At 39.7% G+C, this 15,718-nt stretch overlaps 1 protein-coding gene across 2 annotated transcripts; it reads right to left on the bottom strand.

The window, feature by feature from the left end:
• Positions 1-370: 370 nt before the first annotated feature.
• On the bottom strand, positions 371-6,311 carry prdm8b (PR domain containing 8b). 2 transcript variants are annotated; one of them, XM_034216617.1, is made up of 4 exons: positions 5,962-6,311; positions 3,290-3,514; positions 2,459-2,690; positions 371-2,279 (listed from the first exon to the last, which is right to left on the bottom strand). In XM_034216617.1, the coding sequence occupies exons 2-4, from the start codon at positions 3,506-3,508 to the stop codon at positions 1,033-1,035; spliced, it is 1,698 nt and encodes a 565-aa protein (XP_034072508.1). In that variant the 5' UTR covers positions 3,509-3,514; positions 5,962-6,311; the 3' UTR covers positions 371-1,032. The 2 variants fall into 2 exon arrangements, with proteins under 2 accessions (XP_034072508.1, XP_034072509.1); XM_034216618.1 differs by lacking the exon at positions 5,962-6,311 and adding an exon at positions 3,673-4,339.
• Between the last annotated feature and the right edge of the window lie 9,407 nt (positions 6,312-15,718).

Below are 15,718 nucleotides of genomic sequence, written 5' to 3'. Positions count from 1 at the left end.
TATAATTATTATGCGATAAGTTGATAAAATGGGCCAGCTATTGTTTTGTAGTTTAAATAGAGATGAACATAAACATTAACCATATTTAGCATTAATTCAGGTAGCACTAGTTTTCATTATTTGTATTTGGACTGTACAAACAGAGTTGTATATGCCTAATATTGAAGGTTGGCAATAATGAAATGCAATATGTTTCAACATTTAAAAAATGACTTTAAATGAGGTGACATTTGGGCTTCATGCATATTTCAGATATATATATAACACTGTTTTGTCACTTTTGCTTTAAAAATGCAAAATGAGAAACCAGAGCTGTCAATAGTCAAGAGATCATATTCATCAGTTGCAGTTTAAAATAAACAATCCAAGGTCATAGTTGAAAATAAAGCTATTTTATTGTCAATGCATTCAACGTGATTAGATAAACTATCAAGTAGTAAATTCCCGTAAAAGGAAGAAACACTGAAACTATTCCCCACTGACACAAAATATTACACTTTGTATTTCAAATAAAACCAGTTATTTACATGTTCATGTATAGACTGCATCTTAAATCAATATTATTTAATATTACATGCACTCTGAAATATAGTCTGACATAATATCCCAATTTGTGTCCATATTCTTCGTAGACATGAAAAAACGTGCTGCTCTGTAAACCATGACATGTGACTACGTTTGTGTTTCGTCTCTTCTTCTATATTTGCATTATATGATATAAAATACAACTTACTGTACATTTACACATATGTAAATCTTCCCTTATTCCCAAACGTTCAAGTGCTTCATAAATAGATCACTTTTCAAAGTCAAAATGCATTTGCATACACCCAAAACATGACATTTTGTACATGGGAGGAAAAGTAAACAGACCGAACAGGAATTAGAAGATCATAGTCCAAAGTGAAAACGAGTGCAAGGGGTGTTTTTGTTTTTTTAACAGGGTTTTCTCCAGTCGGAGTGCTTAAATCCAGGCAGGGTCACAGTCTCTCCTTGTTAGAAAAAAGTCCCTCCCTTTCTAGTCTTTAAAAGTCAGTTATGGGAGGTCATGTGACGTGACAGGTGATGCCGTTCCCGGAAGGACTCATTGCAAATGGGGCACTTGAGTTTCTCCTCGCGTCGACGCTTGACCATAGGCTCCATGGCAAATTCCTTTTTGTGGTGGGATCGCATGTGGTAAACCAAGTCCGAGGTCATACGGAAGGACGCGTTGCACTTGGCGCACCAGTTCTGCGCCGGCAGACAGAGGGAGGTGAAGGAAGGCGGCAGGAGGGTGAGAGCCGAGGGCATCTGGAGCTGAATAGCCCCGGAGTTCTTGGGCCAGAAGGTGGTGGCGTAGACAAAGGGGTTCTGCTTGGCCATGCTTGGCACGGGGCAGTTGGCGCCCAGTTCTGCGCTCCGTAGTTTGGCGGCAAGGTGGTCCGCCTGGTAGAGTCTGCTGGAGGAGATGGTGTCGCCCACCGCTGGGTGGCAGTCCAGCAGTTTAGTCGGCATAACCAGCGGCGAGATCTGGGAGAAGCGAGACGGCTGGCTGAAGGCGCTCTTCCTCTCGCCACCACTTCCTCCTTGCTGGGTAACAGAGGTAAAAGCGCTGCCCATGTGTGAGGTTTGGGGCGGCTGGGTCTCGGACAGCACCTGCCTGATGTTGAGGTGCTTCTCTGATGGATTGCTGCTAGGACGACTACCATCTTTGTTTTCAGAGTTGGAGCTCTGGAGGTTTTTGTTGCCGCTGTGGTGTTTGAGGTTCGGTGGAGACTTCTTGACCTCAGTGAAGGCGCTGCGCTTGCCCTTACCGAGTTCAGTGGAACCAGGCGGGGAGTAGGACTTGCGGTTCTCCTCTAGGCCGTACGCCCCTCTGTAGTTTTGTGCAGATGTGGCAAGCTCATCTTTAGACTTGGACTGTAAAAGGCTGGGCCCTCGGCTCTCCCTGTCATCTATTTCCGAGAACTTCCTCTTCCCCGAGCTCTCGCTGCAGATCTCGGCCTCCTTGTCGCTCGGAGGGCTGGTCCGGTTGTTCTCTAGATCCCTGGCCAGGTTATGAAAGTCTGTGGAGGGTTTGCTGCTGTCCTGGGGGCTGCTGAAGCCCTCGGAACGGCCCAGCGTTGGGCTGGTCCTGTTCGGAGATGTGTTTGGTCGCTCTGTGCTCTCTTTGCTTGGCTCCTCTTCGGCCCCCGTGATGCTCTGCAATCTTTTGGTGCAACGGAACCGGAGATGGGCCAAGAACGGGAACTCAAACTGGAATCGCTGGCTGCAGTCCGGGCATGAATAGTGCGAGGAACCTGCAAAGAAAAGATTTGGAAATGAGTTCTGACGAAAAGCGATCATCCTGAAGCTATCTTGCAAAGGTGTTTTGTGTTGTTAGATTGCACAAAAGAAAGACCATAGAGAACCAATGATTTCATTGTGTTGGTTGAAACAGTGATCATGGATGTTGATGATATGGTATCAGTTTTCTCACCTTTGCTCTTGGTGGGGACACTGCTGGGGCTGAGCAGCAGCAGGTCGATGAGGTCTTTTCCGTACCAGACCAGCAGCTCCTCGTCCTTCTCAATCCGGCGGAGCGAGCGGTACAGGAGCTGGCCGTTCTTCACGTAGGCCTCCAGGTTCTGCTCCTCTTTGTCCCTGGCCGACTGGACCAGCCGAAGCCACATCAAGCCCTCCGAGGTGCTGTTGGCCGCCGATGTGTCCACCTTTACAACAAATACAAACACGTTGAGTTATTACTTCAGCTCAAATACATTTTCTGGCAAATATTTGATCCTAAAAATCTTATATCAACTTGTATCTTTGTTTATTTAAATAAATATAATGACTTAAACCGCTTTAGGAAAGAATTGTCAAAAACATTGACAGATTTCATTATTATTGACAATTATTTAAATGAATGGCTTTTCATTAAATCAAATTATCTCCAATGCTTTGGCAGATTATGTCCTTATTGTAGTATTAAGAAAAAAGGGAACAGTTCCTTGACTCAATCTTATTTTAAGTGAGACTGTAAAGATCTACCAACATGGCTTTTGAGCATTGCTGCTCAGGCATGGGGATTTTCCTCAAAATGTCAGCTTCTTGCTTCAGTTATGATATGTGTAATATAACATTTGTAATTAATATTGGCTTAATTTGGAACTGAACAGCAAGATATGCAATAAAGACATTTTGACAGGTCTGATTAATTAATAACTGGTAAATATAAAATAGGGAGCTTATCGATAAAATTAGAGGACATACTAGGGCTTGCATTAAATTACAATTAGTATCCACAAAACAGTAATAAAGATTCACTCACCCTGAAGATATAAGGTGCTGTGCGTTTGTCGGTGGATTTCAGAGCTATAAAGGCGATGCTGTCATACAACGACGTGTGACTCAACACACAAGGCCCGAAAATGGCGTTTTCTGGGATGTCACATGTCGTGAAGACGCTGGTAAAAATGTCGGTCAGACACTGCTGGACCGCTTTGGCGTCCCCGTCCCACACCAACTTCTGAGAGCTGGACTCCTCCATTTCACACTGCGGAGACAAGAGGCAGCAGAGGTCAGACATCAGGTAGGAAATAAATACTACGAGCAGTCGGTAAAAATGTTTCATGACAATAAAATATTTAGGCTTTTTTTTTCGATTTTTATTTTAACTTAAACCTATGTAAACTAACAGTTTAGTGGGTTTACCTTCCGCTGTCCCTGCTGATAGGGAATAAATCTCTTCCTGGACAGATTGGCTAAACCAGCTGTCAGGGCGTCGTTTGGGGGACTGTGCCTTTTTTTTTTGGCCAGGCTTTCTAATTAATTCAAACCCCGTAAATCGGTCATGATGGCATCACGTCCAGCATCCTGATGATGTGGTTTCCCAATGTTGTCAATTATAAAAGAAAAAATGTGCCTCGCCTAAAAAGGATAATTTCAAATCACATGTGAGCAGTTTAATTATTATTATTATTATTACTGTTACGATAATTAGTCTTATAATAATAATTACAATTAATAATAACATTGTCTTTGGTTATACCATATACTTGAAACAAATGTTAAAAACTATAACCTTTTAGGGAAACTGTTGTTAACCACAGTATTTGCATCATATGTCTTCATTCATATAATATAAAATGAAATTATAAGCATTAGTATTTTTATTATTTTTATATAATTAGAAGGCCTCTACCGGCTCCAATCACGCTTCACTTAGCTGTATTATTATGATGGCGACATTAAAAACGCAAAAGTCCTATACTATTCTTAAATGAATCGTGAAGTCTCAGGAGTGATTTACAATTCCCTATTTGTGATGTTTTCATTATCATGTATTCTTTATTATTCCTCTAATAGTAAGGCTGTAGCTTTGCCAGGACATGTTTATTTGTCAAAAAATCCTAACAAGCAACAGAATCCCAAAAGGATAGTTTTTTCTTGTTTAAAAAATAATTACTGTAAAGAACCCTCTCAGTGGGAGCTGCTGAGGTCCGTGCATGTCCAATGGAGAGAGCATGTCCAATGGGTTTCAAGTGGACTGTCAAAGTCAGTGATTTCATGTCAGCCAACCTTTCTCTGCTTTCTACAAGCGGCAGCGTATGCCGCCTCATTACCATAATCCAGCACGTTCCCCTCTGAGACTGTAATTAAAGCAGCACGACCAGTTAATTATTTCTTTTCTCCCGTCCTAACCTCTGAATGTGTGTTTAGACGGCTGCGGCTCTCCTCGCTCTGCGGTTAGATACAGCACACACTGTGCGCGCATGACCTGCACCTGATACGCGCGTAAATTACCCTCAGTTAAAAAATGTTTATTACATTTACAAAATAACACCGTCAAAAAAAGCTTTGCTGTAATCGCGAAAAAACAAACAATGTCCTAAGCAGGAAATTGTTGAAATAATTATATTTCTATTTCTACTGTAGGGGAAATTAATGCGGCACAACCTTTTTTTAATATTATTGTACGAATTAATAACTCTTTACTGTTGCTTTTGAGGCCTATGGTGCCAGTTTTATTTATCATTTTGTATTAGCCTAGTAGCCTAGTGTTTAATTCTACTATTATCAGTTTATAACACGTTATAAATCACTGCCCGCACTCAAACAACTTCCAGTGTGACACATCTCGTGCAATATAAAGCAACCTTCTTTCATTAGGGAAATAAATAAGAAAGAATAAGTAATACATAATAAATAAAATAAAAACAGTTGGACCAAAAGTTTGCTCTGCGCAAAATCAAGATGCAACCTGACATTGGCACACAGAGAATCAATGTAATAATAGCCTGATAACAATAATAACAATGCTGGCCAGTGTGGAATAATGAGCTGTCTCCTGTCCATCCCAAAAATCCACTGTTTTTTGATTGGATGCGCAGAAAGAAAATCTAGCTAGTTTCTGCTTCTTCTTCTGGTTTTTATTTACTTTTATTTGCCTGGATTTGATTAAATTGCCCTGGATTTTTCCTAAAAAAGCGCTTTTCAATACCGCTCATTAGGAGCATTATATACCGTAAGAGGCTCAGCAACAGAAGGGTTCTCTGTAGAAAATGTCCCGCAAGTGTAAAGGACAGCCTTTCCAAAGCGCTGCCAGCTAAACGATTTAGTTTCAGGTTCCACACTGACCACACAGAACCCCTTTATGTTCAGATGCACAGAAACAGTCGCTTCAGAAGGAAGAAGACAACATTTACGAATGATGCGTTAAGGTAAAAGACATAAAGAGCATTTCCACATCCAGAAAGTGGAGGAAAGCAGCCTCCCCCCGGGGTGGGGTGGAGAAGAGGTGGGGGGGGGGGTGTTTAACCCATCTGCTAAAGCCGTGCCAGACTGAAAACTGTCCTAAATCAGCGCAGTGACTGAATTACGGTGCTGACACATCTGCCTTCCTTTTCTGCGCCGCTTTCAAGGTGTGTGGCTGATGTCCCCGTGTCCCTCTCTAAACTCATCCAAAAGCACACACAGCTTCTTTGCATTGCACAAACCTACCTTTCGGTCGATGAGGAGGAACAATAATCCACAATCGAATTGCGAGCGGTGCTCCGAATCAAAACCCGTTTCCGGGAGGAAGAAGAACAAAAATCCCCAAAATCAAGCGAAGGGGGGATGCGGTGACGGAGATGGAGGTGATGGAGATGGTGATGCGCTCCCGGTCTGCGCCGTATAGTGTCAGTACATTTCCCCCCCGGTGTGGTGAAAGTGACAGTGCTGCTGCAGAGACTCGCAGACACTGGGAGTGAGCGGGAGGGGTAGAGAGAGCAGGGCAGATAAAGGGAGGCAGAGAGAGAGAGAGAGCGCGAGAGAGCGAGAGGCGTGCAGATGGGGCCCGACGCACTGGCTGACTGGCACACCGACACACACTTTTTGTTTGCGGCACATAATCTACCCAATGAGGCGTGTCACTCTCCGTCTCCTCCCTTTAACTCTTCACTGACCGACTGTCATTTGATGCGATTTATGGACGAGCAGAGGGATGGAGACCCCCCCCCCCCCCCCCCCCTCCCTCCTCCCGTACCCCCACCTCCATTATTATTGTAATTCTAATCACAATAGTTGGTGGTTACATTACAATAAAGGGGCATTTAAGGAATCAAATGTTGGAAATGTAAGCTTGATACAAAAACGGTAACATTTATATTATCATTACTATTTGTAATATTACTTAATGTTTTGTTTTATTTATATTTTTGAAGATTATTTATCTCCCCTCCCCCCCCCCCCCCCATTTACAATGTATTTAAATGTAGGCTAATCAAACGGACTGCCTTTTTGTCTTCATCCCGCATCTTAAGTACTTTTTGGGGACTTCCAGCACCGGGGCACCGTGAGCCTCCATGCGACCAGAGCGGCTCTGCAGCCCGGGCTGTGTCACCGCGGAGCGCCGCTGCTGTCTGTACTGTGTTCAGGCTCATTTAGGGGGCGCCAGTGTATAATTCGCACTGAGTGAAGGCTGATCTCCTGATGGAAGGTAGAGCTGCAGGTCAGGCGCGCGCAGCTCTGATGTTGGGACATAATCATTTCTGCCCTCTGAAATGTATTTAAAAACGTAATGATTAATACATGTTTGCAAAATTAAATGCATCCTAATTTTTGGTAAATTCATGTATTCGTTTTGTCACCTACAATTCATCTTTAGACTTTAAAAAAATGGTATATTAGCAGATATTCACAAACATTGATGATGTTAAACTGGAACACTTTTACTTCCCAAATGGATAATGTATTTTTGTGACAATATTTTAAAGTCAAATGGTACCTTTTTGCTATTATTAATGTATTCTTTCATATAATAAATGCAAAATAGTTGGATATTAATTCCAAAAAATGTAAATAATTTTAAGTGTAAATATTTTAGATAAAAAATATATATCATGGCCTTCCAACATCTTAAACTGCTGAATAAGCATTAATGTAGTGTCCACTCTCCTGCATTATTGAGCTGTTTATTTCTACAAAGTGTAAAACAAAATAAAAATCACAGAATGAATTCTAAACAATATTTATACATTATTTTATTCCACTTAACACCACTTGTCAACCTTACGGCTCATGTTGAACATACAGTATAAGTGTATTTTGCCCAGCTGAAGAACAAATAATGATACGAGTACTAAATCAAGTTAAGTTAAATTAAGTTGGCAACCTGCAGATCAGGTTGAGGTTTTTTTTTTCTGGATAAATCTAGCTTCCAAAGACAGCTGAAAAAAGAGGAGAAGTAACCCAAGATGACAAATGTCCCCATAAAAAAGGGATGCAGACAGAGACCTGCTAAAGGGTCCCTCAGCATTGAAGACATTAAATAAAAAATGGACATGTTGTTAGACATACTTCTGCCCTTAAATTACCCTGCAGATCTGTTTCTTCTATCATTATCACATCCTGCTGAGAGTCTTAGCAGCAGTAGGGCGACAGTGGCTTAGTCTGTAGGGAGTCGGCTTGGAAACGGGAGGCTGGCCTGAACAGATCACAGTAAAGAATGTGGACCGGTACTTGGAGAGGTCCCAGATCCTCTCCTGGGCCCTGCCGTGGTACCCTTGAGCAAGGCACCGGACCCCCTCCCCACTGTTCCCCGGGCGCTGTACAATAGCTTCTCACTGCTCGTAGTACTAGGATGGGTTAACTGCAGCTATAGGTCCAATTTCACTGTGTGTGCTGTATGTATATTAGTGTGACAAAAAAAGAGGGTGTAATCCCTCTGTTTCTAATTTAATCTAATACCATTAAAAGACTTAGACTAAAACAGAGCAGCAGCAGAAAACATGAAGGAAAAGGTGGTATGTAATCTTACAAGAAGTCCATTTTAATACTCGCTCTTGTCACTTCCCCCTGTTGACAGCAAAAACAACACTGATGTACCTTTACACCAATTATACAACAATTCTAAAATAAATCAAATGCTTTGATTCCAAAAGAAAGAAAGACAAATAAAAAGACGTAATTATCTTTATTACATTTGGATTCAGATCAAGTGAGAGCCACATTTTCTGTTATATTTTTGCAATATCTTATCGTTTTTGTTTTGCTTTTATTGTGAAAACCTTCGCCCGGTTGTAAAAATAAAGAGATGGAAAAAACACTTAAAGAAATGCCAGGGGATCACAGCATGTTTCAGGTACATTTGAGGTGTAATGCAGATGAGCTGAAGCATCCTGTCCTGGACTAAATGATCAGTATAGTGAACCAAATATTTTTGGATAAGGAATAAATTATCACAAATACACTCGAGCACAAATCCATGAGCGCCTGACTACAGTTGTCACAGCTTGCTGGGAGCTTGGCCTCACACGTGTTGAGAGGGGGCAAAAAATAAATCACACACTCTTACTTGTTCTAGGTTTTTAATCTAGTTTTCTTGCTTGATTTGCTATGTCAAAATGTGTATGTGTAGACATGTCCAATCCAAAATCAATGGAGTCATATGATGAAATAGCCTTTGTTGCCTGGACAAATTGTTAACAGTAAAATAAACAAATTGATAAGAAATCTTATTTTTTCATTTTTTACATTTATTTGATAAATTAATGTCTAAAAGCCTATTTTTTCCAGTAATTAATATTCATGCAATGTGAGCATGTATAAACTTGCCACAGAAATACATTGTTGATTCAATTACATGTTAAGAAATTATGAATTACAGTAAAATCTGTTTTCATATATGGCAATCTGCTGTGCTAGTTTTTTTATGTAAATTAATTGTATTCCTTAACTTTAGGGATTTGTGATTATATGATCTTTTTAGATTTAGTATTTCTGGAAAATATAGTCTCTGCGCTGACATTATAAGATAACGATATAAATAAAATCTGTGTGTGTGTGTGTGTCAAGACAGACATTCACAACTGAGGGAGTAGTGTGTCATTTGGATAATTTGACAGCTACATTGTTTCCTTTAGCACAGTAGATTCCAACGCTCTCATATTTCATTACTGGGGAAGTCAATTTGTTCTGAAGAGAATGAGAAACAGCGTGTGTGAGGGTCCCAAAGCTCTTCGGAAAGAATTTGTATGGATGATGTTTTTAGGAAGACTATAAGCAACCTAAGAAGTGGATGATCTTTGTCATGAGAAACAAATAAAGCATTAAAAGAGATGCTTTTATATTGTTAAAAAGATAATCAAAATAAATGGAAGAGAGAGCAATTAAGCTTGATGTTAAAAAATATTGAATGTATTTTGTTTATTGTAGCCATTTTACCACATGTCAGGCTCAGCGTTTTTTCAGACTTTGTGTTAGTTCTATCCCAAGTGGTATAGCTAGCCTTTACCTAGCCTAGCCTTAACATCAATCTCTATTATCAGGTTCTGCGTCTAAATGGATTTGGAAGCATTCTAGTTTCTGTTTGTTATCCCTGTAGCACATATGGCGTTTAATCTTTGATTGAATAAAGCCAGTCACTGTGGAGGGCGATTTGCTAACGTCTGTCAATGACTTAGCTTAAAGTTAGCTTGTAAAATGGCTACCAAACAATCCAGTCGGATACATGGTCTTCTTACAGCTACATTTTTTTGCATCTCAAGTTGCTAATCTGACAATGAGCAGCACAAGGAAAAGGTTGTCCAATGGCTACAAACCTAAAAATGTAGCCCCTTACGTCCAGAGTACAAGTAGTATTTAGACCTGAAGCTTTTAGGTTCCTAGATTGCCTCATATTTGGCTAGATGCTAATGGTAGCAGGATACGATTTGATTTGAATTAAGTCATGTTTACAACTATTGGATGTTGATAAATGGATATTAAGGAGGTGTGTGGCGCAGTGAGTTCTGCGTATGTATTCGGGTCAGGGGGTCACAGGTTCAAACCCCACTGCAGTCAGCATGTCGTTGTGTCCCTGGGCAAGACACTTCACCCCAAATTGCTCCTGTGGGGATTGTCCACAGTATTGAGTATGTAAGTCGCTATGGATAAAAGCGTCTAACAACATGTAATGTAAAAGTGTTGAAATCATTACCATTGCAAAGAAAAACAAGCGTGTTTCAAATCAACACAAAGTACCAGTCCAGCTGTAATAATGAGAATTTGGCCATGTTCATTTTAGATGATAGCCTTGACTTTAAGTCATATTCAGTCAAGTTTAGTGCCACTGCAGTAAGTAATAAGCAGTACAAAATAATAAATCAATACAAGTAATTTGTTGCAACTAGTGAATGTCAGATGGCAAATGGGCCTTTTGTAATCCCGAACTTCATGCATCCTGTTGCAAACTTTGAGTTAATTTTACTGGGATGGCCACAGCAACACAGGGTTAAACAATTACACTGCACACTCACCTCCAGTAGTTCTGCTTCATTTCAGTTTCAGTAAAACAAGCCAACAATTAATACCACACATTTGATTTTAAATGGTAAACTATTTGCTTGTAACCTGACATTAGTTAGTGTATTGTCACACAAACAGCTAACAAGTATATTTATTTGTATTAAAGACTTTCTTTGTCTTTGAGTTACTGTGGTCGTTGGGGGAGGTACTTCCTGGTCCAGCAAAAGGAGTTGCTGAGGGCTGAGTTCTTATTATACATCCATAACACCTGTTAAGTTGCAGTTATATTTATTGAAGGTATTTTCTGTTGACCTCTTCTACAGGCTTAGTTAGAGTTTCTTGGTTTACAATGTTTATTTTTTATTTTGGGGTAATAAAAAATAACAATTTTTTTTAATCAAGTGTCCTGTGCGTTAATGCTTGGTCCCTAACAGTTGCACTTAAAAATATATACTGTATATAAGAAATAGACATTTGCATTGTGACATAATTGGTTTGTGGACTACAGTTTTAAAGCCCTGTGTTTGGCGTTTTGTCTTTTTGTCAGTCACCATCTTAGATTTTTGGACCCAGACATGAATATGAGTTGAAAGATGAACAAGAAATGTTTGGAAGGTTAAAATGTAACTTTCAAGAACTGAAAACACATTGCGAAAGGGAAATGACAATCCCAAGATAGCCCCACTTTAACGCCTACCCTTCTTAATTGTCTATTTTACCCTAAATGCCATCATATTTTAGGAAATGAACATCATGCTGTATTGTAGAAGACTTAAAGGTTGTGATTGAGACCATAAGCACATTTGAAAAGTGTTTATTGAGCTAATAAATAAAGTGACATTTTTTCATAGACTTCTATAGAATCAGACTTCCTTTTGCAACCAGAAAAGTCACCCCCTGCCGGCTAATAGAACAAATGCTGGCTCTTCTGTCTTGCAGATATTGGTAAAAGCATACATTTAAGAAAGTACAATTTAAAAAAAACATGTTGTAGAGGAACATTACATTGCATTTAGCTGACGCTTTTATCCAAAGCGACCTATCTCAATTCAATTCAAAACCTTTATTTATCCAGGTAAAATCCCATTGAGATCAATGATCTATTTTTCAAGGGAGACCTGCAGATCTCAAGATTGATATTCTGATTCCACACCTCTGAATTGCTCTAATTACTTCTGCGATGTATACGGTTAGCCCACCTACGTGTATTTCAAATTTAAGAAATTACAACCCAGTTAATTTGTCAAAATTAAGGCAACTGCTCTGCTCTAAAAAAATGTTTTACCTTTTCTTGCATCGACTGCGAAACTGAAGTTCCTATCGGGAAAAATAACCTGTTGAGTAAATACTGTATGAGGAAAGCAGGTTGATGCCCATCACCGTCATTCTTCAACATCTTGTGGGAACAATGGTTTGATTACAAATGCCCAGCCATTAATTATAGAAAGAGTCTCTGACAGGATCATATTTGTATCATGGCTCAACAGGCATTATTCAATATTTTCTCTACAACTTCTAAACTAAACTTTATCTGATGCAAAATTCACAAGCAGAAATTCCATTCAACACATCAGGAGAATTACAACAGAAGCTTTTGCAAATGGAGTTCAGTAGACAGACAGTGGCAGCGCTGCGCCCCGGACGTACTGTCACCGTGTCTCATCAAATATTAGGCATGTTTTGTGCTTCGGAAAGAAAAAAAGAAATTCAGCCCGGGAGATGAATGCATTGATCTTCGATGGGTAAACACATCACAGGAAAAACACAGTTATTCACCCATGATGTCAGTGTCCTCAGCTGTGGACATGTTGACAGTTATTGCTTCCAACAAAGCTGTTTAATAAATCTCTCTCCGCTTTGATACGTGGAGCGGAATATGTTTTTTGTTATGGTCCAACACACAAACACATAAATAAAATAAAAGGACGATAGGACACTTTGTTCCTTTTTATTAAAGTGCATATATCACACACTCTTTTCGACTTGAAAATGTCTCTGGTTCCAATGACAATGCTCTTCTTGACTGGATTACTAAAGTGCCTTTCAGCAAAGAAAAGAAAACCAGGGTAATTCAGTATAAGGCTATGGAGATGTTTGATATTGTTAAGAGGACATGGTCTTTAGTTGTGAATTAACCCAATAATATACACATGTCACTCAATAGCCAATTTTAAATGAAATTTGAGTTTTATAATTTAGCCTCTATGTGTAGATGGAAAAGGTTAGGGTTAGGGTTAGGGTTAGGTTAGTGCCTTCATTAAATGGTAGGAGCTCCTCTTTTACACTAGTGCCATGTCGTGGAGGAGTCAACATTTGAATATAAAGTTCCTAAACAAAAAGGGACTTAACAGGTTCACCAGGAAATGGCTTTTTTTTTTAACGTTTTTGCAATATCTCCAAGTGTTCATTTTAGGGCATATGGCAATCGCTATGTGTGTTTTTAAATGTTTCCACTCAAAAAGTCATACAAGTTTTGATATTAGTGTCAAGAATTGATACACAGGTTGTGTTGAGTTATCAATAAAACCTTGCTTGATCCATTGTTTTATTTTTGATATACGTTTTGATGTGGATTTATGTGGAGATTAAAAAAAAAACATTTGTTTCATAATGTAGATCCAATAGAAATGAAAGCCATTTACACTATTTACACTGTAGAAATGTGCACAATTTCTATTTAATGCCACCTCTACAGTAAACCAGTGGTTTTACAAACCAAACATCATGATTAACAAAATAAGAAACAAAAAATGATATACCTACCTTAATAAAATTGTGTAATTTGTTGTTATTTTTTGTAAATCTTCGCTCCTATGTCAAATATTATAGTTTCACCACGTATTGCCTCTGAATGGATACAGATGAAATGTATTAAAAGGATTTTGTTATTAAATTACAAAATATATTTCATTTTGTCATACCTTAATTATTCAATTATAGTTAGACTGACTAGGATTCCTTTCATACATTTTTGATTTTGCCACCATCTGACCCTGGTTGGTATAGTGGATGAAGAGATTGATTTTGGACCTGCATCAGATAATGAGTGATGTCATCATTGTTCGGATGAATCAACAAGGAGACCCTGGCTCTTGGTGGAGTTGCTGTAAACACAGACCAGATGCACTGAAGAAGAGTTGCAAGATAAGAAAATAACACCCGAATCCCAAACTGACACTACTGTATGAGGGACGAGCAGCAACACTGAGACAGGACTGACTGAGTATTGCAGACCTTCCAGTCTCTTTCCAATGGAGGGCAGAAGAGGAGAGGGAAGAGAGAGTAGCAAAAAAAGTGTGGGATGTTTGTGTGTCAATTCCTGTGATAGTGGAAGAGGAATGTGAAAAGCTGTTCATGTGAGACAGAGGAGGGAGAAAAGGCAGCGGTAAAAGGCAGCCTCTCTGTACTGTATAAGAGCTGCCGGCTCATTTAATCACGTCTCTAAAAAATAAATGTCAATCCTGCTCACTCACTCTCAATGATATAACAGTGACTCAACCTTCGGACAGTTCGGGAGAGCTCTTAAAATTAGCTGTGTCCTCCTCTGTGTCACACAGGAAGTGATGAGGTTTATTTTTGTGTTTTTGGCTCATGTGAAATAAACAAGAAGAGCTGGGTTGTTAAGTAAGAGCTAGTTAAAAATAAGGGAATTTGCACTTTCACAAAAAGAAAATAACAATATGCTAAGAACTGCTAAGTACTTTTTGGACTTTTTAATCTCATTCAAGACCGTATGCTCAGACACTGGGCTGGACTGGGACCGATTGGCCATGGCATTTTGGCCCAGACCGGCCCACAACCATCAAACCAAAACACAGTAGCGGCTCCTGACCAGAGGAAAATGCTTACTATCAGTGCACACAAAACTACCAACATACACAATGGTGTAACTTCGGTTTGAGAAGTGGGGGGGACACAACACATGGGGTCTGAGGGTCCTCAGCCAGAAAAATGATCTCGATTTTAATCCCATTTCCTGCATTTCTACAAACATTTAGGGACTATGGTTATAAAAAGATGGCCATAATGATACATTCTGCCAGAAAAAATAGTGCTAAAATATGTCTAAGAAAAAGCTGTCCTTCCTTCTGAATTGTTTAATATAGGGGCCGATAGCCAACACTGGAGAGAACCATTTTAAGCAGTGGAATATGTTCAGAATTAATGTTGTGTGATTCAAAATAATGTGAGATTCAATTTTCACTTCGTTTTTTCCCCTTCTTTTATTTATGTTCATATAACTATAGACTCCAAATAATACACAATATGAAATGTAATGAATGCATTTTAACTCCCTATAATAGACCGATCTACTACCAACAGAAACATATGGACATACTGTATTGTGTAATACGTGTGCAAACTTATTTATTATCCTAACCATGTGAAACTGTTTTATTTAGGGTGTACCTCACATCCTGTCCAGGGGCATGCTCCCCGGGATGATTTTCTTTAAATGTTGGAGTTTAAATGCTTCACTCTGGTGCACTTTGAGGGCAAAATGAAGAGATGTAAACACTCAGAGAGTCCTTTACCTCACCTGAGCTGTAGTTATCAGAGCCTCTCAGTCTGACGGGAGAGAGCGCTCCTCCACCTTGTTATACCGTTAGCATAGCTAGCTAGCCAGATGCTAACAACAACAATCCGTGTAACTGGAGAGATCTTGCTCTATCGAGCTGAGCTATCCGCAGTCTCGAGAGATCTATCGCAGTAGATAGCAGAGAGCGATATAGAGCCAGCTAGAGCGAGCACTTACTACGCGAGCTATCTCTTAGCTCTCACGATACGCAATATCTCTTCGTCTAGAGACTCTCTCTCTCTCTCTCTCTCTCTCTCTCTCTCTCTCTCTCTCTCTCTCTCTCACTCACTCACTCACAAAATGCGCTTTGCAACACACACACAGGGCCGAGCTTGACAGCTTGCGGTTAAAACATAATAAGAAAACACATTTGAAAGTGGGGGGGACACAAACAGGATTTGAAAAGTATAC

This window comes from Gymnodraco acuticeps, unplaced genomic scaffold (assembly GCF_902827175.1).
Source record: "Gymnodraco acuticeps unplaced genomic scaffold, fGymAcu1.1, whole genome shotgun sequence".
NCBI lineage: Eukaryota > Metazoa > Chordata > Actinopteri > Perciformes > Bathydraconidae > Gymnodraco > Gymnodraco acuticeps.
The sequence above is the reverse complement of the archived record's forward strand: the minus strand, read 5'-3'. Positions and strand labels throughout refer to the sequence as shown.

Coding starts and splice junctions, on each gene's coding strand:
- prdm8b (XM_034216617.1), bottom strand. CDS start 3,508: ATGGAGGAGTCCAGCTCTCAGAAGTTGGTGTGGGACGGGGACGCCAAA. Junction 2,691..3,289: donor CAGCACCTTATATCTTCAGG/GTGAGTGAATCT, acceptor TTTGTTGTAAAG/GTGGACACATCGGCGGCCAA. Junction 2,280..2,458: donor TGTCCCCACCAAGAGCAAAG/GTGAGAAAACTG, acceptor TTTTCTTTGCAG/GTTCCTCGCACTATTCATGC.